Below are 27,176 nucleotides of genomic sequence, written 5' to 3'. Positions count from 1 at the left end.
TGTAGTCTCTGCTTGACTTTACCGTGTGAGTATGGAAGCTACATCTTCCTGCAAAACCCCAGTCATGAACCAGCACAGCTCACTAGTCCTGGGACCACTGAGATCTGTGCTGGAAGAGGAGGCCACTAGCTATTGTGGCTAGTAGTGGCTCCTGCCAGGAAGCCTGAAAACTGTGGTTCTCAGACAAATGATCAGAGAGCAGCAAGATTGCAAAAGGGGCGTGAAGCTGCCCCAGTGCACAGAAGAGAATAAAAGCGGCGCCGATGCTGGCAGCGGTTCCCTCTCCAATGAGGAAGCCTCTTGTACCATATGCGATTTCTCTGCGTAGCTGTTTCCTTTCTGTGCTTGCACCTCTCGCAATCAGACGGGTGTGCTGTGAGGCAGCCAGCGGGGCTGAGACCTCAGTCCTGTCCTAGGAGCATAAGCAAACATGGCCCTGCGATGGACATTTCTCCTGCTCCTCACACCTCTTCTGGCAGCACAGGAGCAGGAAGGGCCGGACCCCAATGGCTCCAGAGAACCCCAGGAAACAGGTAAGAAGTGCTCGCTCCTCTCCCCACAAGAGAAGGTTTTGCTGCTCTCCTGCTGCAAGCTTGCTGTGTATCTTTACCGCATGCAGGATGCAGCAGCTCTATCAGAGAGGACTGGAGCTGATGTCCATACCAGGGACCAAGACACTTGGGCATCAGTGGGGTTGTGGTGGGGTGAAGCTCTGGATGGATGGAGGGCAGCAAACCTCGTTGTGCTGGGAAAGCCTCCACAGGGGCCGTATCATTCCTGCATGGAGTGGGCAGTGTCCCTGGGAGCAGCAGGTGGCCATCTCTCTTTGCACAGTGTGCAGATGCCATGTCCTCACCGCAGTGGAGATGGGTGCTGGTGCCCAGCAAAGACCTGGGGAGCTGTGAGCGGAGCCCCTGCGTCTCCAGGAGACCCTGCGGTTCGGGAGTTACAGTGTGCTGGGATTGCTCTTTAATGGGCTTCCTTGGTGCCAGAGGGACAGGGCACCCCCAGAGCTTTGCTGGGCTCTTCCTACGCAGGCTACACACTTCCAGCAGGTCACTTAGCAAGTATCTTCAGGCTCACACGTTATCTGACCTCCCGGGAGGCTGGTCAATCAGTCCAGCACAGCACTGTCTGGGGTTTGAGCTGTGGTCCAGGGGCCGTGATTTTGCATTTCTCTGTATCTGTCTGTATTGGAGTATTTCTCTAAACTAATCTTACCAGGGCTAGGTGATGGAAATCGTTACACTACCTTCTACTCGTGTTGTCCCAACCTGCTGTGGGGATGTGTTTGGGCTGATGCAGGCTAGAGAAACCTGCTGATTAAGGACCCTGGCTATGATAGAGGCCAGAGAATGGGACCAGGATCTTTAGTTGCTGATGTGAAGTGATGGCAGGGTCTGCACTGTGTGATATGGGTCATAGGAGCCCCTTCCCAGAGGAAATGTGTCCCTGTGGTTTCAGGGAGCGTGAGCACAGCCCACTGTCACTCAAAAACCAAGGGCTAAACCTGCGACAGAGGATATCCTCCTGCGCAGAGCGGCTTCCCCTTGCCCAGATTCCCGACTGAAGCTGTCCTGCCAGGCCAACCATGCAACCGTGCCCAAGCGTTGTGTGGCTCTCCAGCTTGTTTGCACGGTGCACACTAAGGCCAGGACCTGGCCGTACGTGTGCGGTGGGACGCAGCAGGGACCCGGTGGCCAGCAGACCCTTGGCACGCTCTGCATGTCTCGGTCACGCAGCCGTCCCTGGAGGAGTCTGGGGCTGCCTGCATCAGAGACGGTATTGCTGAGTTTGCACCTTGGTGTTTGTGAAAAGAGGAACCAAGACAAAAACATTTGGCAGCCGCACCCAGCAGTGCGGGCAGCCCTGCCTGCATCCTCAGCACATGGGCTCATTCCATCCCCGGACCTGTGCCGAGGTCCCCACCTGATGGATCGGGGGCCTTCTCTTGCTGAGGAACAGGACAAGAGGGATATCCAGGATGGGGCAGCAGGGTCCCTCCCATCCCTGTTAGGGTGGGATGGGCCTCTGTGGGGCAGGTAGTGGCAGTGGGGCAGGGTAAAGCCATTGGGCAGAGATGGGGGACATGGGGACAGGCCGCCACCCAAGGGTCTGCCTTCCCAGGGGTCCCTGAGCATCTCCATGACCCTGGCAGATGTAGGGTACGATCGGGGAAGAAGAACGGCCCAGTGGAGACAGTGGCCAAGCTGCCTCTGCTGCACATCGCTGTTCCCTTCCAAGCACCCACAAAGTCCCTCCCCACGCTGGGGGACCAGGGTGCCAGGCAGTGTGGGGGTGTCCCCTTTCAGCAGGGTGCCTGCACGCCAAAATCGCTGGGCCCCAGCATTGTCCCCCAGCATTGAGCGCTTGGCAGCACTGGTTCCTGAAGATCCGCGGGCATGGCAATAATTTGGGGGAAGGGCCGTGGGCTACGAACCTGGCACTCGCCAAGGAGATGAGGCCAGATGGCATAGCTGTGTCGGAGGGCAGGAGGTGAAGGCACGCGCCGGTGCTGCTGGGAGCCCGGTGAAGAGCACAGCAGCTGCAGGCAGAGGATGTGGTCGGTGTGTGTGGTGCGAGCGTGAGCCAGCGCAGCACTGCTGCTCTGCTCACCCCATCCCAGGGGCACCGTCCGCATTGTCTCATTGTCCTATTGTCGCCTTATTGTCTTGCTGCGCTGTTCTTACAGGGTTTTGCTCCACCCTGAGACGCCGCAGCTGTACGAAAGCCTCATGCCTTTACAGTCCCAGTGCGCCTGGGAGGTGGGTGGAGAAGCTTCTAGGGGATGTTTTCCCTGCAGAGGCAGGGTCTGTGATCCAGGCTGGCCCTGCGCCCTTTCTCATCAGCCTTGTTTGACATTACGCGGTGATTTAGTAGCAGCTGACAAGGAGCCCTAACTAGGAGTGTAGCTGCAATGCCCGGTGGGTGGGAGGGTGCTAGGTAAAATAAGGCCACACTCAATCCAAAAGGTTTTGTGTCGGTGGGACTCGAATTTCAAACAGTGGCTAGAGTAAATCCTGTGGGGAACGCAAACGCTAAGAGACGCTGCAGGGGAGTGCCCTGGGGCTGGACACAGTGGACTGTGCGCTCCTCTATGCTTCCACTTCCCATTACCAGAGTACAGATTCAGGAAACAAGTATTTCACCTCCTGTTCTTAAAACCCTGCCAGATGCCCTTTTGCATGGCAGAGCAGTACAGGTTGAAGTGCTGCCATTTCCCTGCTCTTCCCGCGGTGCCTCGTTCAGTGTCCTGCTTCGCCACCTCCTTTCCCTGGCACTGCTCCCAAGCAGAGCGGCCCGGAGGTCTCTCTGCCCCTTCCCCACCCTCACGCTGCCCATTGCTCTTAAAGACCCACTCGGCAGCTTTGGTTGCTAGCGATGAGTACAGAGATGCTTTAACACCCATGCATGTCTTCTCAGTGGCTTGCAATACCACTCTCCACTGGTGGAAACGGTTGCTTTTTTTAGCTCCTCTCAGCAAGCACATGACATCAAATGCAGCAAGACTCCAGCGCGCTTTTCTGTCACCTCTGTTAGCTGCTGAGCTGCCATGGGAAAAGGGTTGAACTTTGCCTGCTGCTCCTTAGGTTTCACCTTGTCTTTTATTCTTCATGTATGGGATAATGTAAGAAAGTACATCTTTTGCTGGTAAGCAAAGGGCTGAACCCAGGAGCCTGACCTGAATTACCAGCATAGCTATTTCTCCTTTCTCCTGATCCTCCCCGACATCTGTTTCTAGGGCATGCTGGGGCTTTGTTTCGCCTGCCAGACTCATAACTCCTTTGCAGTAGGGACAGGCAGTCCAGATATTTCTGTAAAATGCTTACTATATTCATGGATATTAAACAATATTAACAAGGAAGGTATTTCATATTCAACAGCACCAACTGAAGAAAAATGTAACAGTTAATCTCTGACTATATGAGGTGAATAGACTATCCTTTTTTTATCACTCCTGCCTAGGCATTCAGCATTCTCCGTTTCGCAGTGAGCACACATTGCATGTTACAAGAGGTGCCTGTTTGGTCATGTCTACATCATATTTTCCATGCTGAAATTTCATTTGTCTCAGCCTCTTTCCTACGGTTGGGGGCAGAGGGCCTGTGGGCGGCTGTCTGCATACCACGGTGCAGGATGAAAAACAGTGTCTGATGACTGTTTCTTTACTCTCCCAGATGCTGTTAGTCCCTATAAGGCTAGAAGCTGAGTGTTTCTTTCCCCTTTCTCTCTGAGCACCCTCGCTTCTCCAGCAGTGCCCCGTCCCCCCGTGCACAAGCATGTGCGTCTGTCTCCTTTGCACAAATTGCGAGTTCCAGCCTGGTGAAACTGGGGCAGATCCGATACCCTCTGACACAAGTGTGCCACGCAGCTTCCCCTGGCCACCACCAAAGCACACAAACAGCCACCCTGGGTTAGAGCAAAGGCTCCTTTGCTCCAAAGAGCTCTTTTCTCACGGCAAAGGTTACGGAGCGGTTGGGAACGGAATGTAAGAAAGAGGGTGAGGACAGAGGTGTCCCCCCTGACCTGTGCATCTCTACTGCACCTAGCAATCATGGATTAGCTTCTCCCAGTGAGTCTCAAGGGGTAATCACATGCCTGCCGGGCTTGGGCTTATTGGAGAAGTGAGGTTGAATTGGGTTGTATTCAGCAATGTTCTTGAGGCAAAAACAGATGGGGACTGAAAGTGCCTTCTCTTCCCCCTTCTGTGGGTAAGCAGGAACTTCTAGGCTTTACCCTCAAGCAGTCCTCAAAAATGCAACCAGGAAGGGCTCTGAGCGGGTGCAGGTGCCTGAACGCAGATGGTGTTGGTGCTGTGACACCCTGCAGGTCTTCCACTCCTCTGCAGCCGCAGGGGTGCGGGTAGGAGGCAAGCCCTGGAGGGGCTGTGATGGCACGGATGCTCTGCGTACAGGAGGTAAATAGGCTTTGGCAGCCTCCCAGGCTGTCTCCCTGGTGTACACTACCCCTTTGCAAGGCAAGCAAGCTCATTTTGTCATACCCATCCTTCTGTCAGACAGCATTAATTTCTGGGTTAATTTCTGAGGCTGGTGCACTCCTCAACAGCATTGCTCTCCAGACTCTGGTTCCTCTAAGGATGAGAATGAGCTGTGGGCTCTGCCTGCCTTTTCTGATCTCTCCCACCCAGCCCTCGGGCTCTGCCCGGCGCGGTCCATGCCCAGCCTGGGTCTGGGTGCCGTATCAGCCCCTGCCTGCCCCACGCGTGAGCACGACAGGGCCACATCTGGCCAGGCCAAAGTGCTCAGAGGAGCCTGTGGGGAATTAAAAAGGAGATGAATGCTCACCCCCACAGCTCAGAGGGCTGAGAAAGGAAAGGATGGGTTGCAGAGGACAGGCATCCTCACGGCGTCTGCATGGGGCTCTGCGGGCACAACCGGGTCCAAGAGAGAGCACGAGGGTTTGCCTGCAGGACGGCTCACCGACGGAGTCCTTGTGCCTGAAGGGCAGACGTGGCCGCGGACACACCGCTGGCACACGTGCGGTCTTTGCAGAAGCACGTTTCAGCTGTCTGCCCTTGCCTGATGCCGCACTGGAAATCACGCCAGATCACAGCAGCATCCCGCCAGCCCCTCCTGGCAGACACGGACAGGAGGACTGAGGAAGCCCTGGAGATAAACTGCACCTCTGCCAGGCCCTTTTCATCTGAAAAAAAAATAAAAGGGAAAAGATGCTGACGTCTGTGGCACAGGATTAGGGCTGATAAATGCCCAGGTTTGAGAGAAGTGATTTACTGGAATCACGATGAAGGTGGCCAGCTTAGTCAGAAATGTGTGGCTGTTGTGCCAGCTCGGTCCAAGGGATCCCTTCACACCCGCTTCCAGCCCAGGAGCCTTACACAGCGCCTATTTACTTATACTTTAGTGAACTGCCCGTAACTAAGGCAAAGGCTGAATCAATCCTAAGTGCCTGTCAACTATAATTTGTATAATGCTGAATACGCCTAATTTCAGCGTACAGAAATCAGGCGTATTCAGCCTTTTACCTTTTAGTAAAAAAAAATCACAAACTTTAAACAAATTCTCCTTTGTACTACAGTAAGTCTGCACTGTATTACACCCCTAAAGCAGCAGCCATGAGATACAGCCTTTTTAAATGTAGCGTTACCCCTGGCCTCTGTAAGGAAGCAGCATACAAGGCCAAAATCCTCTAGAGAGGTTCCTTCATGGCTGTATCAGCAGCAAATGCTTTGCTACATGAAGGGCACTAGAAGTTTTGATGCGAGGCTCAGGGAGGGCTGGGAGCAAGGCAGAGCTCTGGCGTATAGCTGCAACCACCCCTGCCAGCAGATCATCGGTGTTTGTGGGAAGACGCTGTCCCAAATGTCTCTCAAAATCTGCGCCTGTGTCAGCAGGTTGCACGCAAAGGAGAATTTCTCTTTCCCTCCTCTTTTCCTGCCCGGCAGGTTGCTATGTCCTGTGCTGCCTGTGGGTTTTGTCTAACTGCGGGGACTGTAACAGCTACCAAGAGGTATGGAAGCACGTACAAAAGGAAAAGCAACGAGCCCCCTTTGCATTGAAGGTCAAGACAGGGGTGGTCTGGGAGAGGCCAGATGTGCCTCTGAGCACTCGCAGCCCCCTCGGCTCCCGGGCTGTCTCCACTGGAGGGGTTTCATTCCCTCGAACTGCTTCTTGCTTGAGGTGAGGCCTCGCAAACCTCTTTTCAAGCAATGATTGTTCACATTTCTGCCGTGACGCTAAGCTGGAAGGATCCCCATCGAGGAATGAACTTTGTACAATTTTGGGCCCTGAAATGCAAAATGAAACACTGGAAATGCCTTCACGAGTAGCTCTCACTTGCCTGAAGTAATTGCTGGTCAATCTGCCAGTCTGGTGGGATTTTATTCCATTTATTTGGCAGGAGCTTTACTCTGGCTGAGATGATGCAGCTGTTACAATCCGTTGGCCTGCTGCACTAGGAGTGCAGAGCAATGATGGTTTCATGGTGAGCCCTAATGCCATTTGGGTGTGTTGGGAGGCAGTGTAAACTCACTGTGCCTGCCTGGCAGCACCCTGGTAACTTTGGGCAAAGTTTGGGTACTTGCAGCTGAATTCGTTGGATGAAGATTGCTCACAGAGAGGTACATTTCTTATTTCATGAAAATTGGTATCTGGTCAGAGGGTAGAGACCTAAATTAGTGCCATGCAGAGAACCAGCAGCACTCCTGTCTAGAATCTAGTGGAAAACAAATATGAAGATTTACTTCCATCAATTGTCCAACCCACATGTTGCAAAGTTGTCGTGGTTTAACCCCAGCCAGTAACAAGCACCGCACAGCTGCTCACTCACTCCCCCGCAGTGGGATGGGGGAGAAAATCAGAAGAGTAAAAGTGAGAAAACTCGTGGGTTGAGATAAAGGCAGTTTAACAGGTAAAGCAAAAGCTGTGCACGCAAGCAAAGCAAAACAAGGAATTCATTCACTGCTTCCCATCAGCAGGCAGGTGTTCAGCCATCTTCATCACATGTAACGGTAACTTGGGAAGACAAACGCCATCACTCCGAACATCCCCCCCTTTCTTGTTCTTCCCCCAGATTTATATGCTGCACATGATGTCATATGGTATGGAATATCCCTTTGATCAGTTGGGGTCACCTGTCCCAGCTGTGTCCCCTCCTAGCTTACTCGCTGGTGGGGTGGGGTGAGGAGCAGAAAAGACCTTGACCCTGTGTCAGCACTGCTCAGCAGTAACGAAAACATCCCCGTGTTATCAACACTGTTTCCAGGACAAATCCGAAACAGCCCCATACTAGCTACTATGAAGAAAATTAACTCTATCCCGGCCAAAACCAGCACAAAAATGCAACTGAACATGCAGCTGGTTAAATATGCACCTGCAGTCCCTGTCGAGTCCTTTCTGCCAACCCAGATGCGGGGGTGTTGCCCCTCCGGGGTGAGGATGGGAGGGATATGGGACAGGAGGTATCCAGTCCTAGGAGCCAGCGGGTATTTTGGGCAAGGGATGGAGAAGTGAAGATAACAAGTGTAACCTGCAGAGCAAAAGCGAATTGGCAACTTGAGTGGGCTTTTTGCTGCAAACAAGTGGGCATGTGGGTGTGAGCAGGTAGCGCCCAGCAGGACGATGGGAATGCAGGTGAGTGGTGCCAGCAGAGACCCCCTGGGGCTGGTGCACTCCCTCAGGGCCTGTCTTCAGGGGAGAGAGCGCAGGAGAGAGCAGCATCCACCCGGCTGCTGGATCCCTCTGTCTGGGATCCCTCGGCAGCACGTGGGTGGGCAGGAGGACCTGCGGGTAACCCTCCTGCATTGCACCTGGGTGTGCGAGGAGGGTTAATGCAGCTGGAGTCTGGGGCCTCATCTCTGGAGGTGCTCATCTCTGCCACCCCTCTGAAGTGAGGGGGACCAGCACCCCTCTGGACAGGGCCTCCTCACCCCCGAGGACGCTGCCGGAGCTCAGTGATCCTCAGGGCTCTCCCTCATGCCCTTTGCACACAGGAAGGTGTGAAGCTCCCTCCAACTGGGACCCCAAGCTGCAGTTCACCCCGAACCAGAGCAGCTATGCCTTGAACGATTTGGTGCAGCTGAGCTGTGCTGGGGAGTATGTGCCATCGGTCCCCCAGATCAGATGCATTTCCAGCGGGACCCAGACCTTGTGGAACGGGACTGCCACCTGCAAGGGTAAGCGCAGCCCCGCATCTCCCTGACCCCGGGGGTCCTGAGCTGGCATCAGACCCTTCGTGACATGGTCATGCTTCAGCCCCACCTGGGTGACAGGCCAGGAGGAGGGGACCTGGATGCCTTGGCTTTCCCCCCTGTCCTGGCAGTGCCGGGGGACAGACCTTTTGTCTCAGCACCTTGCCGCGGGCAGCTGCCGGGGGTCTGTGCTTCTGGGGAGGGCTTCAAAGGCAGGAACAAGGGTCCTGGCACTGGGGGCTACTGTAAGCCCCATGCCTTCAGACAGTGCCTGGGCATATAGCCGAGGTGGTGGGAGTGGAAGGACCTCTGTGTGAAGGCTGGGGAGGACCCCAGTCCCTGGTCAGCCTTACTCAAATGGATCCTGAGTGGGGAAGCCTACACATCTGTAGGGATGGATGGGACTGCTCTTCGGGTAGCCTGCTGCCACCCTTAACTCTCCTCTAGACTGCAAGGGAGGCATTTGGAGTTGAATGTGGTAACCAAAGGAGCTGGACAGTGTCGAAGTCAGGGCAGGAGACCCCACAGCAGGCCCCCTCACATTGTGCTTACACCTGCTCCTCCTCTGTGCAGAGAGATGCCAGAAGCCCCAGTGGGACTCGAGGCTCCGCTTTACCCCAAACCAGAGGTTTTACGGGCTCAATGAAGAGCTGACACTGAGCTGCTTTATGAAGGACCCTCCTCCCCTTGCTGTGATCAGATGTGCAAAAGGGACATCTTCAGGTTGGAAGAATGCTTGGGAAGTGAAGGACACTCAGGGAACATGGCATGGGGTGGCAGAGAAGCTGACCTGCACCACGGGTAAGTGGGGGAGGAGTAGGTGTCCCCTGCTACATGCGCTTCTCCCTGAGGAGCGACCCTGGATGTCCTGCCATATCTGTGCCTTGGCCACAACTCAGATGGGCCCCAGTTGGGAGCAGTCTTCAAAGTGGGGAGAGACAGAAGCCTTCAGCGTGGGACAGGTTTTCTCACTGTGCCTCCATCTCCTCCCAGTCTATTCCTGAGTTGCAGGCCATGGGACGTTTGGAGGAGGCCAGATTCTGCCCCTCAGTTCGCTTCTCTCCCAGTGTCCTATCACCACCTTGCCCAGGCACACGCTCCTTTCCTGCACTTGGGGATCCTTGGGTTTCCTCGTGGTGTTAAATGCTGGCATCACTCTCAGTCATAGCAAAGCCTCGGTCCCCCTCCTGCCTGAGCAACCCCTGTCTCCGAGAGGGACTCTCACACTTTCTCCCTGACAGGAAAGTGCCTAAAACCCAAGTGGGATGAAAGCCTTCAGTTTCCACCAAAGAGAAAATATTACCAACCGAATGAAGAACTGACGTTGACCTGCCCTGGAGATCTCAAGCCATCCTTCCCCAAGGTCAAATGTGCAAGGGAATTTTTAGAAATGAATTCTGGAAAACCAGTCTATGGAGATGTCTGGTGGGGCAGGAGCAGCACAGGTGCCTGGATGATCATTGAGAGGACCGTAAGGTGTATTGGTAAGTGAGGCAGCAGCAGCTCCCCCATGTCCCCTCCCTACCTTCACCCTTGATAGCCGGTTGTGACATTGCCCAGCTGAGTTCTTCCTCAGTCCTTCCATTGCCACAGTCCTTCCTTGGTGCTTTGTTGCCCTTGCAAACTGTTGAAGAGGACAGCCCAGGCAGGAGACAAGAGACAAGGTAGTGCTGGCCGAGCAAGCTGGCAACTCCTGCAGTGTTTCCTGAGCAGTATAGAAGGAGACCCCCCTCCCAACAAGCCTTGCTGAGGGGTCATGTCATGGCAGATGGACGTGTCACCTTCCCTCTCCCTTCAATGGCTGGAGGGATTGCTGGGGATTGCTGATACCAAACCACCTACCCCTGCCCCACACCTCTCCAACACCTCCCACCCCAACTAACACCCCCTTCCAACTCTGCCAGAAACGTGCCAAAGACCCCTGTGGGACACAAGACTCCAGCTGACACCAGACCAGGAGAACTACAAGAAGAACGACGAAGTGTTGCTGAGCTGCCCTGAGGGTTTCCAGCCATCCTTCACTGAAATCAAATGTTGGGGGAAAGACCAGCCCGCCAGCAACAGGAAACCTGCATACACAGACCTGTGGTTGGGAAGGGACAACAGAGGTGACTGGATCCGCCTTTGGTACGACGTGGAGTGCATCGGTAAGGGAGGCATCAGGAGCTCTCCCCCGTGAGCAGGGGAGGGCAGGCTGTGTGTGCAGAGGAGGTTTCAGCTCTCTGCCTGCCTGGGGAAATGGTAGGTGCTGCTGAAGGCCGTGTTGAGGCAGCCCCTGAGCCTGCCCTGTGCTTGCCCCGGGGCTCCAGGGGAGCCTCTGCGGGGAGGGGTCTGGTGGCAGCCTCAGTCCCTGAGGGTCCCAGCAGGAAGGGGCTGTGGGATGATGGTGGGGGGCAGTGGCCAGAGTTGCCCATGCCAGGCCAGGGCAGAGCGCTGGGTGTGCAGGGCTCCAGCCTGCGATTCACGGGTGGGTGGGAGGTTCCTGGTGGAGATGCCACGCGTGGGGCCCTGCACTGAGGTGCCCACAGAAGTGCCCTTGTTCATGCTGCACCTCCAGCTGCCTTCCCAGAGTGCACTGCTCGGCTTGTGCCCCTGCCCACCCGTGCAGGTGAGGGACCCTGGGGACATCTCCTCAGCCCCAGGAGCTGGAGTGGAGAGGACTGAAGGAATCCCTGAGTGCCCAGGGCTGGGTCAGCCCTTGGCATCAGGGCTGGAGCCTGTGGGAGATGCACCTGGGGGAAGAGCAATGCCGTCCCTCAGGCAATGGGGATGTGAGGCTCCTCCAGGGAGGGACAGAGCTGTGCTGAGTGTGGGGATGGCGGTGCATGGGCGGCCCAGTGCTCAGGGGAGGTGGGCAGGGAGAGACAATGTGGGAAACTCCCTGCTGCGGACTGTAGTGGACAGCTAAGAGTGTCCACGGATAGAAAGGGATGGATGGGGGAGGTTCATGGATGAGTGATGCTTCACACTTCAGGTGCACAAGGAGAGCCTCCTCCCAACACGACTTGCCCACGGGTAACATCCTAGCAGATGGACATCTCATCTTCCCTCTCCCTTCAGTGGCTGGAGGGATTACTGAGGGTTTCCCTCCTACTACCTCATGCCCCACCTCATCACCTCCCACCCCAACTAACACCCACTTCCAACTCTGCCAGAAATGTGCCAAAGACCCCAGTGGGACACAAGACTCCAGCTGGCACCAGACCAGGAGAATTACAAGAAGAATGAAGAAGTGCTGCTGAGCTGCCCCGAGGGTTTCCAGCCATCCTTCACCCATGTCAAATGTTTGAGTGAGGTCCAGTCCATCAGCTACGGGAATCCTATACAAAGAGTAGTTTGGCATGGAAGGGACAGCAGAGGTGACTGGATCCAGATTCAGTCCAGCGTGGAGTGCATGGGTAAGGGAGGCATCAGGAGTTCTCCTGGATGCCCTGCTCTGTCCCAAACAGAATGATTGCTGATATCCCACCACCCACCCCTGATCCAGCTGTCACCTCCCACCCCAACTAACACCCCCTTTCAACTCTGCCAGAAACGTGCCAAAGACCCCAGTGGGACACAAGACTCCAGCTGGCACCAGACCAGGAGAATTACAAGAAGAACGATGAAGTGATGCTGAGCTGCCCTGAGGGTTTCCAGCCATCCTTCACCCATGTCACATGTTTGAGTGAGGTCCAGTCCATCAGCTACGGGAATCCTATACAAAGAGTAGTTTGGCATGGAAGGGACAGCAGAGGTGACTGGATCCAGATTCAGTCCAGCGTGGAGTGCATGGGTAAGGGAGGCATCAGGAGTTCTCCTGGATGCCCTGCTCTGTCCCAAACAGAATGATTGCTGATATCCCACCACCCACCCCTGATCCAGCTGTCACCTCCCACCCCAACTAACACCCCCTTTCAACTCTGCCAGAAACGTGCCAAAGACCCCAGTGGGACACAAGACTCCAGCTGGCACCAGACCAGGAGAATTACAAGAAGAACGATGAAGTGATGCTGAGCTGCCCCGAGGGTTTCCAGCCATCCTTCACCCATGTCAAATGTTTGAGTGAGGTTCAGTCGAACAGCTACTGGAATCCTGTACACAGAGCAGTTTGGCGTAGAAGGGACAGCAGAGGTGGCTGGATCCGCATTCAGTCCAATGTGGAGTGCATCGGTAAGGAAGGCATCAGGATTTCTCCTGGCTGCCCCGCTCTACCACAAACTGAACGATAGCTGATATCCCACCATGCACCCCTGACCCAGCTTGTCTCCCTCCCACCTCAACTAACATCCACTTTCAACTCTGCCAGAAACGTGCCAAAGACCCCAGTGGGACACAAGACTCCATCTGGCACCAGACCAGGAGAACTACAAGAAGAACGACGAAGTGTTGCTGAGCTGCCCTGAGGGTTTCCAGCCATCCTTCACTCATGTCAAATGTTTGGGAGAAGACCAGCCCATCAACGACAGGAATCCTGTGTACAGAGACCCATGGCTGGGAAGGGACAGCAGAGGTGGCTGGATCCACATTCAGTCCAGTGTGGAGTGCATCGGTAAGGGAGGCACCAGGAGCAGGATGGTACTTTGCAGGGGCGAGATGCTGGGAATGCGTCTGAGTGAGTCAGGATGGGAAGGTCATGGTTTTCCCCTGGGACTAGTGCCGTGAGGTTTGATGACCGTGGAAGCAACTCCAGCAAAGCCAGGATGAAATGTGTCCCTTTGTGCTCTCCTGTGGCACCAAAGGATGACTCCAACCACACAACTCAGAGGGTGTGAGGGCAGAAGGACCCCTTTGCTGCTCCCTGTGACCTGTGATGTAGCCCAGGTGGGGGCACACTGTCCTGCTCTTCCCCCTATTCCCCCCACCATGTCCTGATGTTTTACTGAATGGGGGCAACTGCATCACTGGGGGAATTCTCCAAAAGGTCATGTCCAGCTTATGAGCACACCATGACCCCAAACTCCTCCTGATCCCTTACCAGAATTGGAGTGATGATTTCAGCCTCTCGCTTTCCCTCCCTCCCGGCTGGGTGGGGAGCAGGCCTGTCTGACTGCAGCACCCTTGCAAGGTTGGGAGGGGAAGGGAAGGAAGTGGCCGTCTTGCAATATTTCCTTCACAGAGGTCCTCCAGGTTGTCCCCGGGACTTTGGAGATTTCCAGCACCAGCATCAAACTGAACTGGACCTGCAGGCTCCCTGACGCCTGCCAGCACATTTGGGCCAGGTGCCGGCTGGCAGTGGCTTCCTCCCCACCCTGTGAGGCTGAAGAGGTGAACGAAGAGGAGATGCTACATGGCTGGAAGGGAACATTTGCCTGTCCCCCTCTGCAGCCCTTCACTCTCTACAGTGTCACCATCTCTCTGCCTCCCAGCACGATCCTGTACACACGGTTCCTCAGGACAAAAGAAACGGGTACGTGTCCTCCTACATGAAATGTAAAGTTACCCTGCACCTGGCAGCTCAGCCTGATCATCTGCTCTCTGCAGTGATGGTCCTGGGATCGGGCTGCTCAGATCCTGTGGGGCTCTGGGGAAGGGGCTGTGCAGGGCCCCGGAGCACAGCACGTCCCCTCCTCACTCTCCCCTGAGCCAGAAGCTGCCTGCACCCTGCTCTGGGATCAGTCCCTCCCCACTGGCCCCATGCATTATCCTGTGTCCTGTGCTTCCAGTGCCAGACAAACCAGAGAAGCTGTGGCTGGATCCCAGCACGGGCTCCCTCAGGTGGAAGGCGCTGCCCTCCTGCAAAGGGGAGATCATCGGATACCAGGTACCAGGGGACCATGGACTCCCTGTGGTCCCTCTCACCTTGCCAGGCACCTCCCTGCCTGGAGCTGTGTGCAGGCAGCCTGGGAGAGAGTGGGGAAGGGAAAGCCGTGATGACCTGCGGGAGGAAAGAGAAGTTCAGGGCTCGTCTTGTGGGGGATGTCACCACAGTGCCTGCGGTGTTGCAATACCATACCAATGACCTGGCCTCAGGCTCACTACACGTATATACACCTCTTCAAAGGAACAGCCTCCCTCTTGCCCTCAGCTCTTTCACAGAGGCTTGGTCCTTTGCTCAGAGGCAGCCGCTCTGACGTCTTGAGTGTTAGCTCCAAATTCCTCCTCCCTTCCTCTTGTCTGCTTTGAGGACCACGCATGGGGCCAAGGCTCCTGCTGGTTCCTCTCTGGGAGCCTTTCACAACCGGGGCACTCACGGGGAAGGGAGGCTTGCAGGGGTGCTTTGCTCTGTCTCGTTGTGCTGTGGGCAGGCTCCCAGAGGGCAGGTCGGAGCTGCTGCCCTCCCGCTCTGTCTCCTCTCCCCAGCTGAACGTCACGACGAGGAGTGCGCAGGATGGTGGCTTCCTGGAGATGGAGCGGCTGCGGCTGAGCAGCTCCGTCACTGAGCACCCGCTGCCCGAGCACAGCCCCGGCAGCAGCTACGTGGTGTCGGTGCAGGGACTCACGGCCGCCGGAGCTGGGGCTGCGTCGCTGTGGGAGTTTCAGACCAACAGCTCAGGTAAGGCTCGCTGCATCCCTGTCCCTCTGGGGTGGCCACGGCGTGCACCCTGGCTGAGGCAGGTCTCTGTCCCCAGCCCTGTGGCCTCCTGGCCGGCGTGGAGGAGCCTGGGCACAGAGAAGCTGTGCTCTGCAGCCTGCACTGCCCGGGGCTGCCCCTGCTCCCCACACAGCCCCTGCCGTGCTGCCCCTGCTCCCCACACAGCCCCTGCCGTGCTGCCCGCTGATGCTCATCCCTCGGGTCTTCCCCTCCAGACACCTCGCACCCTCTTGACTTCAGCTGCCGCAGTGTCCGTGACATCTCCCCATCCCAAGGGACGGCCGTGCTTCCCCTCCGCCCCATCGCCCACCCCCCCGAGGCAGCCAGGTGAGCGCAGCCGCCAGCATCTCTGCTCTCCGCAGCCCCACGATGGGTTTCCCCACCGGCAGCGCTTGCCTGCAGCTGCCTCCATCCCCCTCTCTCCCGGCCCTCTCACCCTCCTGCCTTGCAGGGAGCACCAGCTCATCGTGGCTGCGACGCACAACGGCACGGCGGTGGAAGACGCCTGCTCAGGGGAGCTGCAGCCCTTCAACACCAGCCGGCAGCCCCGTGCCTACGTGGCCGCCGTGCTCAACCTCACCACCCCCACGGACTTTGTGCTGGGTGAGGGGACCCGTGGGCAGGGTTACCACAACGCTGCCCTCCAGCCAGGCTCGGACTACACGGCCCTTCTCCGCCTCGTCCACCGCTCGCAGCAGGTACCTCTCCACTGAGAGCCGGGGTGCCTTGGCAGGACAGTGTCCCCGGGGTCCTCGGCCACAGCCGGGGCATTTGGTGGCTGTGGGTGGGAGGCCTTTGCCCCCAGGGTGGGCAGTGGGGCAGGAGAGGCCTGAGCTCTCCCTCCCGTCTCCTCCAACAGGCAGAGAAGTTCACCTGCGCGTGCTACAGCTTCTCTGTTGGTAAGTGGGCTCCTCACTCCCTGTGCCCAAGCCTCTCTCCTGCATCTTCCCTTTTCCCAGCCTGGCCGCTTTCCTTGGAGAGGAGCTGGCCAAGTGCAGGAGCTGTGGGCCTCCTTGTCCTACTTCCATCTTCATGGAAGCTCTCTGGATCTTGAGGTTATCTATGTATGGTTGCTTTGGGCAACCTGAGGCCACTTGGACGGGTGTGGCACCGATGGCAGCTGGACTCTGTGCATCATCCCTGCCATCACTGCATATTACATCTTAGTCCTAGTGCTCCCCTGGTGCCTGCGCAACCCCAGAAACGCAACATGTCACCACGCTCTGTCCGTGCCTGGGGCAGTCAGGGAGACACGGCCCACGCTGAAGGGTATCACACCAAGCAAGCTCCTACTCTTTCTGCACCAGCTTAGCTATTCTCCAATGCAAAGCCTGTGGTGGGAGATGAGGGAAGATGCTTTTGACCCCATGCCCCTGTGGGATCTCCTGACGCCTGGTTCAGGCTGTGTGGGAGCCTGAGTCTGGGCTGCGCTCGTTGCAGGGCAGGAGCCGGTGCCTCTGCTGGGCAGGATGCCCATGATAGTAGCGCTGGTCGTTGCACTCCTGGCACTGGGGATTTTGCTGCTCTTCGTGCTCTTCAGGTCAGTATGTGCCTCACCTCTCCTGCTCTCTGTGAGCCAGCCAGCACCTTGCACTGCCAGGGAGTGCCCAAGTGGACCCTGAGATAAAGCAAGGTGGGAGGCACGGCTGCTACATGGGCAACAGCCTCTCCTCTGTCTCTCTCTTCTGCTGGTCTATGGGCCTGACTTGCTGTTTTGCAGGCGAAAGTACAACAGTTCAAAAACCTCAGAGAACAACAGCACTATCCCCCTGCGAAGATGTCGAGGAGGTGCAGTATGAGCAGACGTCCTGCGTGCCTTGTCTGGACAGGCTGTCTGTTAAAATCACAGACGGGGTGCTTACAGGCTCTGTAAGGTCCTTACAGGAACAAGGGGATCAGAGCTGGCCAGCATGGGGAAAGGGACACCTCCCAGGAGAAAGGGACCTGCATGGGGAGGGACAATCTATGGTTTGGTGGGGTCCTGACCACTGTAATGCCAACTTGGTCCCAGCTGCAGAGCTCCAGGGCCAGCCATCAGGTGCATGCTAAACTCCTGGCCTCATCGTCTCCATAGGTGTGAGCAAGCTGAACACACAGATCCCCGTGGAGGAACTGCTGGAGGCTCTGAAGAGGTTTAAGAGGGCAGAAATAGAGGCAGAGCAGATAGAGGATGAATCAGTCAACAGGCATGACGCTGGGCGTCTGAGAGAGTATCAGGTCTGGTTTAGCTTTGCTTTCCCACCTGACTGCACTTTCCACCCAGCACTCACCCGTTCCTTGGGTGTGCAATGCAGTTGGCCTTGGCCAGCCCCAGAATACGTGCCAATGCAGAGTGGGCTTGTCTTCTTCCTCTGCAGCAACTGTCCTCCACTTTGTTGCATCCCTGCGATGCTGGGAAGGAGCTGTGTAATCAGAACAAGAACCGCTACAAGAGCATCATCCCATGTAAGCAGAGCTCTTCAGGGGTTGGCACAGGCACTTGGAGGTGGTCGGGCAGTACAGGGTGCTGGGCTGGTGTAGGTGCCCTCCAGCTATTCAGCAATGCTGAGCTCCTCATCTCATCCTCTGTGGCCACTGAAACACAGAGGGGTTTTCCAAAATCATCATGTTGGCCCCACTGTTTTATATCCAGTTGGAGAATCCTTGTTCTCAAATTGCTCCTCAAATCTCCCTGTAAGGTTAATCATTCATCATTGTATTCCTGTTCCTGCTGTTAGTCATTGCTGAACACTGCTGTGTCCCATCCAGAGGTGGCTATTTGTGGGAAAGCAGAGGGAGTGACCCAATTTCTATCAAAACTTAAAAGCTCCTCTGGGCCCCACATGGTGTGGAGGTTTGGCCATTGCATTAGCAGTCTTCCCCAAAAACACATTGCATTTCCTGCTGTCCCATGTCACCTTTCATCTCATTAGCTGTTTTTTACCTCTGAACGTGTCCTGAGGCCTGGAGTGTTGCTGAGGAGGGAGCAGACAGTCCCGGGCTTTCCTAAATTATATCCCCCTCCTTAAACAGTCACTCTGTTGCTGCCCCGAACAAACAGTCCACCGACTCCCACCTCCCTTCTCTTTCAGACGATCACTGCCGTGTGGTGCTGCAGCCCTCTGACATGGGGAAAGGCTACATCAATGCCAGCTACGTGGATGTAGGTAGCGAGGAATTGCTGCCCTGGGCAGGGTAGAGGTGGCTGGGCAGGGTAGGAGAGGTGCCTGGCTGTGCTGGGTGAGGCCAGTCCTGCTCACATGGGTGGCCCCAGGGTCTGGCACTTGCTGCCTTCGGCAGGTCTTGGAATGTCGCTTTCCTTGCATCCTCTCTGAGCTGCCAGGCGTACTCTAGGTTTGTGTGCAGTTCTCACCCCTAATAAAAAGGGACCTGTGTGAGGGGGCAGGAGCTGAGATGCAGCCCCTGGGTACCCACTCTCCCAACTGCCCAGGAGCGGTGCTGTGGGACACGCTGTGCCGAGGGCTCTGGGCTCTGGTCCTGTGGGGATGGGTCCGTTATTTCATTCCCTGTTAAACATTTAACCTCTCCCCCACAGAGCTACCGGAGTCCACGCTTCTTCATTGCAGCTCAAGGTGGGTGCTCCCAGCCCCCATGCTCAGGAGATGCCAATCCCTCCTCTGAGCACTTTGGGGAGTGGGGAACTGGGACAGCAGCCTAGGAGCTGTTAATGGCTCAGTCCAAGGCCCTGTATATCTCCTGGGCCTCTGTCTTGGACGGTGATTACGGCTGCCACAGGGCACGGAAGGGCTCGGTGGCAGTTTGACCTCAGCATTGCCCAGGCTGAGGACATAGTCCTTCCACCCACAAGCCTGGTTTGTTCCCTTTGGCGGCTGGTGTGACAGGGATAAACCTGCAAATGCCTGAGACGTCTGCACTCGGTGCACTCAGGGGCAGGCTCCTTCCAACAGTGCAAAGCTGAGATGGGTTAGTCTGCTGCATGCAGCACATGGTGAGGAGGTCTCAGGCTCCTTGCAAAGCTGCAGAAATGCTCTTCAGGAAATAGGACCCTAAATGTGGGATCAGCTCATGGTTGTCTTGAGGGTCTGGATGGGGAAGCCCCTGAAGCAGCAGTGAATCCCTGACGTACCCTGGGTTCACCTGCCCTCCGGCTTCCTTCTCCTGATTTCTAACATGGGTGATGAAGCCAAGGTGCCCAGCACCCCCTGCCAGATGCTGCTGTGCCCAGGCTGTGCAGTGTTAGTCCCCAGGCAGAGGGAAGCCCAGGGCTGCTCGTAGTCTGGGAATGTCTGAGCTGTGCCTGGGAGCAACTACACCCCTGTGGCCTGGACACTGGCACAGGGCTCTCCTCTTCCTCCCCAAGGCCCCTTGCCTGGGACAGTGGTGGATTTCTGGCAAATGGTCTGGCAGGAGAAGACCTCGGTCATCGTGATGCTGACGGGCTTAGTGGAGCAGAACAAGGTAGAGAAACCATCTCAGTTTGTGCTCAGCTTGGACCTCCCCAGAGCCCGGGCTTCCTTGCCTGCTTTGCTTTGCTTTGCTCCCAGTGCAGCTGTCAATGAGGGCAGAGAGCAGCTCCACACCACTGCTGGCTTGCAACGCTCCCCTAATGGGTTTGCTTGTACTTAGTGGTCTCGCTGCTGTTGACAGACCAAGTGCGAGCAGTATTGGCCAGAGCAGGAGCAGGTCTACGGGGACTTCACCGTGTCACTCAACAACACCAGGACCACCACGGGCCTTGTCACACGCATCTTCTGCCTGCAGAAGGTAAGCCTGGCATGTAGCTGAGATGGGAATGGAGGATGCTTTTTGGTTGCAGCAGCTGGTGGGAGCTGTCAGCCAAGAGACTGTGGGGAGCCCTGCCTGGTCTCCAGCACTGGCAGGTCAGCATTGCTATTACTGGATGCCATGCCAGGGCATTGGCCCCAGGTTTCTGTGCCAGGTAGAAATTGGTCAGCTCCAGCGGTCATCCCAGCTGAGTCTGAACTGATGATGCACATGGGCTGATCGTGCATCCTTGAGGGCTTGGATGAGGTGATCACAAAAGGTATAAAAGCAGTTAAAGGGTATAAAATGGCATCTGTGTACATCCAGGATGATGGGACATGTGCCTGCCTGTCACCTGGACCAGTCTGCAGAGGGTCCACATCGAAGCTCTGTGGTCACTTACAGCTCCTAAATCTGAACAGATAGTTCATGGTTTAAGATAACTTATATAATGACATTTCTCAAGGTGGGTACTTCTGTGGAAGTTATACCTCAGATAATAAGCAGAAACTAAAGGAGCTGGAAGGAGGGGAAAACAGGTACAATATAAAGAAATTGCAGTTATGCATATTCTTGTCTTTTCTTGTCTTGCCCTAGCTGAAATTTCCAAAAGCACCTGATGGTGGGACATAGCAGTTCATAAGTTCAGACAAAGTGAATGTGATGTTTAGGGAAAAACACATGACGGGCTGGTAAAAAAAGTGACTACATTCACATCAGTGCAGTACCAGCCTTAGGAAATGCCTTATTTGGGGAAGCCAGGGCTTTTTGATAGCTATGGAAACACTCTACACTGTGATTATTATTTTTTTTCCCTCTGGGGCACAAGCTGCATTTACTGCTCTGAGTTCACTGTTCGCAGCGCTGGGGAAACAGAGAACAAAGCGAATTGTGTGGCTGTGTGCCAGGTGAATTTGCCCTTTGCTGTCTGATGAGCTATAGTGGAGCAGTCATTGTGGTGGGAGTGCTGGGGGGAACACTGTGCTGGTGCCCCCCTGAAGTGGTTTTCTCCACTGCTCCCTACATGTTAGCATGCAATTACTTCATGCAAGTTTCCAGGTTGTTTCCTGCTCCCTGTTCCCAGCCGTATCTCCCTCTTTGCAGGCAGGCTGTGCTCTCCCAAGAGTGGTGGAGCAGTTTCACTACCTGCTATGGCCAGACCACGGGGTCCCCAGAAACCCTGCCCAGCTCCTCTGCTTAGTGGAGGTGGTGAACAAGAGGGGGTTGGAAGCGCCTGCCGGACCTGTGCTGGTGCACTGCAGGTACTGGGGCTGGGAGTGCTTGGGTGCTGGGGCAAGGTTGGCCGGCGCAGCGCTGACCCCCAATTTTCTGTGTCCTCAGTGCAGGGATCGGACGGACAGGTACCTTCATCGCCCTGGACTTCCTCCTGAAGATGGGGAAGGCTGAGGGGAAGGTGGATGTGTTTCACTGCGTGCAGAGGCTGCGGGAGCAGCGGGTCAGCATGGTGCAGACCAAGGTGAGGAGTGTTACCGGTTCCCTGCACACTGTCAGGCTGCAGATCTGCTTCCCACCCTTCCCAGAGGTGTGGCATGCAAAGCCACACTGGCCATGCCATTCATGGTCTAGTCACAGGGACTGGAGCTGCCAGGTGATGGAGACTGCAGGATCTTGTTTTCAGCGCTGTGTCCAAACCTAGTTGGGATCCATGTTCCCTGAGACCCTTTGAGATGCCAACAGCATTCATATGTACCAGTCATCCTGGTATACAAGGACTTTCTTGAAGGCAAGAAGCATGAATGAGAGTCCACACGTCCTTCAGGATGTCTGCCCTTGTGACATCTGCAGGGCAGCAGTGTCCTGGCCGAGGGACTACGTCCCCATGGTCTGCTCAGTGCTGGGACCCTTTGGAGGAAATTAGGTTGGGCAGAACCATCCAGCTGCTTGTAGGACTAACTAGTTCACTGGTTTTCTGGATTTCCTTCTCCAGAGCAAGAGTCTGCTCTAAGAGGGAGCATTAAACCACAGGAAGATGGTCTGTATGGGTTGTTGCCGTTGCTGGCTGTTTCTCAGAGCAGGGCTGCCTGCACTGAGAGGTGTCTCAGGTGCCTCAGACCCCACAGCAGGAAGGTGAAGGATGGACCTGGCTCATTCCTGGCACAGGTCGATGCCAGTGAGCTGGTGGTCTGGAGTCCCAGGGCTCCTCATGGAGCTGCTCCAGACTGTGCAGCTGACACGTGTCCTCATGCAGGAGCAGTACACCTTCCTCTATGAGGTGCTTCTCGAAGGCTTGCTCTGCGGCAGCACCGGGGTCCCAGTGGAGTGCATCGCCAGCCATGTCCGCTGCCTTCGAGAAGCTGAGACCTCAAGGCACAACAATGTACTAGAGAAGGAGTTCAAGGTACCACTAGGATCTGGTGCAGTGGGTCTGGTGCTGCGGGAGCTGGTCTGTGGTGCCTCCCCCTACTGCTTCCCTCCCCAGCTGTGGGATGGCGATGGGGGAGCATTTCTCTGGGATGGCTGAAGAAGGGGAGGAGCTGACAGGCAGGACTTGCGTGGCTGAATCATCCCTACAGGCCCTGCAGAAGTTTTCCGAGTTGTTCCAGCTCCTGCCATGTAGAGAAGCGGAGAAACCCAGCAACCAGCCCAAGAACCGCAAGCCAGGGATCCTGCCAGGTACCGCTGGAAGGGCTGGGCAGCCCCTTGCTCTGCAACTCAGCGCCTGAGAGCAGCATCGGGGGACAATGCTGCCCTGCTGCTTCCCTCCCCAGCACCACGCCACTGGCAGGTTCTGCCCAAGGTCCAATCGTCATTTTCTGGTTGGTAATAAACATAGATTAGGCTGATCCCTCCATGGGAGCAAGACCCCATCCCTGCTTCCTTCTGGGCTTGCTGGAGGCATGTATTCATGGGGTACATCTGGGATAAACAAGTCCCTGAGTCCAATTTGTCCCAGAGGAGGAGCCCAGATGAGGCATCAGGGAGCAATGAGGAGGGTGGACCTGCTGTGCCTCTGTGCCTTCGCACATGGGGTTTTGGACATCCCATTCAGGCAGCCATGAGCCGTCATGGCCATGGGGCTGGTGGTGTCTGTTCATCCAAGCCCCTCCAGCCCATGCCACAGGGAGCCACGCTGACCCCACCACTTGCAGGGAAAGCCCCATGCCTCTGTGCAGGGAAAGGATGGCTCATCATTTCTCTTTCTGCTCCTTGCCTCCGCAGCGGATTCCTGCCGGCCCATGCTGATGTCCTCGCTGAATGCAGACGGCTCGCCAGGTTACATCAACGCCGTGTTTGCCAACGTAAGGCTCTAACCCCAGCGGGACCTGCAGAGATCCCCCCGGGCACCACTGCTTGAGGCAGGGGTAGACCATGCCACCCTGCTTGGAGGTGTCCCAGCCCTGGGGCTGCTTCACAGTGACTATTCCCCAGCGGCTGGGGCCCAGCCACCAGGAGATGGCCCCCGTGATCAGGCTAAACCCTGCCTGCACAGACAGCTCAGCAGGCTGCTGCACAGCCGCTGGCTTTTGCCTGCTGGGAGCAGAGCCCGGGCGTGATGAGCTGAGGGGGCAGCGGGGTGCAAGCCTGCTCTGAGCAGGGCTGGGGTGCCCTGCATCTCCTTGGGCTCTGCCCCTGGCCTGCAGAGCTCTGGCTGGAGGGAGGCAGAGAGCTCTTCAGAAGGGCTCTCGGGGGGGTGTGTGGATTGTGTGACCTCTTCCCCCAACACCCCGGTGTGTTTTGCAGACATACAGCGAGGAGGACAGACTCATCGTCACCCAGCTGCCTTTCTCCACCACGCTGGTGGATTTCTGGGCTCTGGTCTGGGATTACACCTGCACATCGGTGGTTGTGCTGAACCAGCTCCAGGAGCTGGACAAGGTCAGCAGCCCACACGCAGCCCTCCCTGCCCCTTGTGAGGCTGGGCAATGTGCTTTTTGCCTTTGGCCCCACGCAGCTCTTCTCATGAGAGCCTGCTTGCTGCAGGAGCCCACTGCAAGCTCGTGGGCTGCATCTAGGATAGCCGTGAGGACAGTCCCAGCACCATGGCTCTACAGCGGTGGGTGTCCCCAGTCTCACAGCAAGGGAACATCCCCTGGGTTTTGCTTATGCCTGCCCAGGTGTCCTCTCCGCAGGAGAGTTATTTTTCTGGCTGGAGCACCGCGGGTTGGTCCCCAGCAAATGGCAGGCAGAGCACTCACCTGCACACTGTGGCTTATGGGCGAGGGGCTGGTGTGAGTACACCCATGTGAGGTGCTGAGCTCTGCCACGCTTGCAGGTCAGGGCTGTGTGTGATCACGTGCGTGTCTCCCCCCTAGACATATGTGGAGTTCTGGCCCACCCAGGGTGAAGGTGCCTATGGCCATTTCTATGTCCGCCTGATCTCAGAGGAGCCCGGAGCTGGCTTCACAGCCTGGACACTTGCCCTCACCAACAGGCAGCAGGTGAGCTCTTTGCACAGAGATGGTGAAGTCCTTTGAGAACAGCCTTTGCAAGACCTGGGAGGACCAGCCAGGCTGCAGCGTCAGCAGGCTTTGATTTGGGGTCAAAGTCACAGCTAGCGGTGGAAGAGGCCACAATGGTCAGAGGGATCTGATGGGGTCCTGGAAGGGCACTGGCCAGAGCAGGGCCTTTCGCCTTGGGAGAGAGGTTAGTCCCAAGAGGGTGAGGCTGCGAGGTACAAGGCAGAGGTTCATTTGTGTACCTTTCTAACGTGGATGACAGCAGCCATAAACAGAGGCTGTGCATCTTGGTGGTGGTTCGTGGATGGGGACAGCTATTACAGGTAGCTGGGTGCTGGACTGGCATCAGTCTGAGTTGCACCTGGTGGTCAGCTCTTATCTTGTGCTCTGTCCATCTGCCGACCTCAGAGCACTCAACGGAGAAGGGCAGAGTCTGGGACTGGGCCATCCCACTGTGGAGCTGCTCCCTTGATCCAGTGTCCATGGCTGAGCCAGGACAGACACTGTCCCTCCCTTCCCTCGGTGAAGCCAATGTGTTTCTTCTCTTCCCACTGTCCTTCTTCCCTGCTAGCCCAAGAAATCTGCACTGGAAGTTCGGTTCTGGCAACTGAAGGACTGGCCCATGGAGCAGCGTCTTCCCCCGCACCCTGCCACCATCATCAGCCTGCTAGGGAAGGTGGAGACACACCATCGGCAGAGCCAAGACGGACACATCCTTATCACCTGCTGGTGAGTGATGTCTCTCGGAGGAGCAGCCGTGGCACAGAACTGGCTCAGCCCTGGCTGCATCAGTGAACTTGGGTCACAGCAACGTCCTCAGTTCAGGTGAAGGGTGGACAAATGAACATGAATTCAGCTGTGTTTAGGGAGGAAGGCTTCCCTGTGGAGGCTGGCTGGGTGCAGGATTGGTGGACACGACCATCCTGAGAGCCTGCATGGCTAGTGGGACACCTCTGAGACTCAGCACTGCCAGGTGATCCCAGGGCAAGTGACTCTCCCCCTGCTATCCTCCACAGGGATGGTGCCAGCCGGAGTGGAATCTTCTGTGCTGCTAGTTTCCTGTGTGAGCAGATCCAAAGCGAGGGGCTGGTGGATGTATCCCAGGCTGTGAGGATGCTGAAGAGGCGGCGGAGACACCTGATTAAAGATGTGGTAGGTTCTGACTTCAAACCCAGACAGGATGGCAACACTGGAGCAAAAGCCATAGCCTGGACCATCCCAACCTATGGGCTCAGATCGTCCCGGGGGCAGCAGGGGCAGATGAGACCTCTGAAAACCCTGTTTTCTGCCCCTGGGACATACCCACTCACTCACAGGCAAGTTCTGAAGCATCCTGCGGGCTGAGTTGCCCCTTTCTGGTCCACCTGGCCTGCTCAGCGGGGGGGGCTGCACTGGTGGGTGCTCAGGTGCCTGTCCTGCACCCACCTCACCACCCGATCTGGGTGCTAGAGGCCATCACAGGGATAAGCAACCTGGATGGGAGTGAGCAGCAGATGCTTCATGCCATGGATGCTGGCTCTCCTCCCAAGACCAGCTGGCTCCAGCATTGGGGTAGCCCAGCTCTCAGCTACTGGAGCACATGCCCGTGATTCCTCAGCGGGGGAAGGTGGGCTCTGACTGGGAGGAGGAGAGTGGGCTGTGCCTGCCCCTGGCTTGCTCAGGAAGTTGTTGGCAACCAAGGCTGGCCTTCCACTGCAGGTGGTGGCGTACCAGGTTCTCACATGCATCCTTCTGTCCACAGGAGCAGTATGGGCTCTGCTACGAACTAGCCCTCAGTTATTTGAATTCATTTGAAACCTATGGGAATTTCAAGTAGAGGCATGGCCACAGCCCATCTCTGGCCAGGACTTTGACTCTCTTGACAGCCCTCCATCAGTAACAGTGGAAACCAGGGGAGACAAGAGGGGTGTGCACAGCCCCAAAATGCTTCACTCCCCTGAAAAGCCACCCCTCTGCAGCTGGAGAGCACAGGCTCGACTGTCTCCAAATCGTCATCAGGCTTTTAAGCGGGAACCTGACCCTTTGCCCAGAGTGCGTCGGAACTTACCTAGAATCACAGCCCGAATATGCAGATCAGAGCAGAGGCACCAGGACTTGACCTGTCTGTGCCAAGGATGAAGAGAACCAGATGTCCCATCTAGGCTTCCTTGCCCCTTCAGGCAGCCACAAGGAAAGTGGGGTAGCTCCACCAACACCCAAACCATGTTTTGCCAGGGGAGCATCAAATCGCTGTAAGATCCATGGGGCTCAGGAGCATAGGCTATCTGTCCTACTTTGGGAGAAGCATGAAGCCCGAGCCCAAGCCGAGGGAGGGACAATCCACAGTCCTGTAGGGCTAGCCTGGTCCTTCCCACCCCACACAATCCCTTCCTGATCCAGGTGCCACAGACCTGCCAGCTCCAGAGAGGCTCCCTCACCAGCCTGTCTGGCTCCACCATGGCAATCCCAGGTTGTAGTGGCTCAACTTATATGTGCCGGATGTGGTTCTGGCAGGGGCTGTTGCACCACGGAGACTGGTTCGGCCTTTGCTGCTCAAGGGCAAGGGACCTCAGAGCCAGGACTGACCCCACGGCTCTGTTCTGTGTCTCACCAATAAAGATTCTGTGCTGGCCATGGTGGTGGTGACCTCTGATCTTCACTTTTCTTCCAGGTTTGACCTGACACAAGGGCTGCAAAGTAGCTGAGAGCACACAGGTCCCTCAGCTCTGGCCACAGCATGGGCACGGAACACACTCCTGCCCAAGATGAGCGTTGAGGGACATCACCCTTCACTGATTCTCACCCCATCCAAACTCATGTGAGAGGTGCCCAGCACAGTCCTGGGGGTTGGAAAGGCTGTCAGACACCACTC

The 27,176-nt window shown here is 56.4% G+C and overlaps 1 protein-coding gene across 1 annotated transcript; it reads left to right on the top strand.

Annotated features, from left to right (window-relative positions):
* The first annotated feature begins 356 nt into the window (after positions 1 to 356).
* On the top strand, positions 357 to 26,938 carry LOC142076067 (receptor-type tyrosine-protein phosphatase kappa-like). Its single transcript, XM_075138438.1, has 33 exons — positions 357 to 533; positions 8,471 to 8,653; positions 9,242 to 9,469; positions 9,910 to 10,152; positions 10,573 to 10,815; positions 11,824 to 12,066; positions 12,201 to 12,443; positions 12,578 to 12,820; positions 12,957 to 13,199; positions 13,767 to 14,057; positions 14,314 to 14,411; positions 14,951 to 15,143; positions 15,398 to 15,509; positions 15,634 to 15,880; positions 16,042 to 16,081; positions 16,623 to 16,722; positions 16,903 to 16,970; positions 17,257 to 17,399; positions 17,540 to 17,627; positions 18,254 to 18,324; positions 18,718 to 18,754; positions 19,504 to 19,601; positions 19,791 to 19,907; positions 21,012 to 21,169; positions 21,249 to 21,384; positions 22,117 to 22,266; positions 22,442 to 22,541; positions 23,088 to 23,167; positions 23,610 to 23,744; positions 24,182 to 24,307; positions 24,897 to 25,054; positions 25,342 to 25,477; positions 26,067 to 26,938. Exons 1-33 carry the CDS (start codon positions 431 to 433, stop codon positions 26,139 to 26,141), a joined length of 4,929 nt encoding a protein of 1,642 aa, XP_074994539.1. The 5' UTR covers positions 357 to 430; the 3' UTR covers positions 26,142 to 26,938.
* Positions 26,939 to 27,176: the final 238 nt, after the last annotated feature.

The sequence above is a fragment of the Calonectris borealis genome, chromosome Z, assembly GCF_964195595.1.
Source record: "Calonectris borealis chromosome Z, bCalBor7.hap1.2, whole genome shotgun sequence".
NCBI classification, from domain to species: Eukaryota; Metazoa; Chordata; class Aves; order Procellariiformes; family Procellariidae; genus Calonectris; species Calonectris borealis.
This window is presented reverse-complemented; position numbering and strand designations above follow the sequence as displayed.

Excerpts from the sequence above, each read along its gene's own strand:
- LOC142076067 (XM_075138438.1), top strand. The coding sequence starts at position 431 with ATGGCCCTGCGATGGACATTTCTCCTGCTCCTCACACCTCTTCTGGCA. Across the intron at positions 16,082-16,622 it reads GTGCTACAGCTTCTCTGTTG|GGCAGGAGCCGGTGCCTCTG; the intron begins GTAAGTGGGCTC and ends CGCTCGTTGCAG. Across the intron at positions 21,170-21,248 it reads CCTGTGCTGGTGCACTGCAG|TGCAGGGATCGGACGGACAG; the intron begins GTACTGGGGCTG and ends CTGTGTCCTCAG.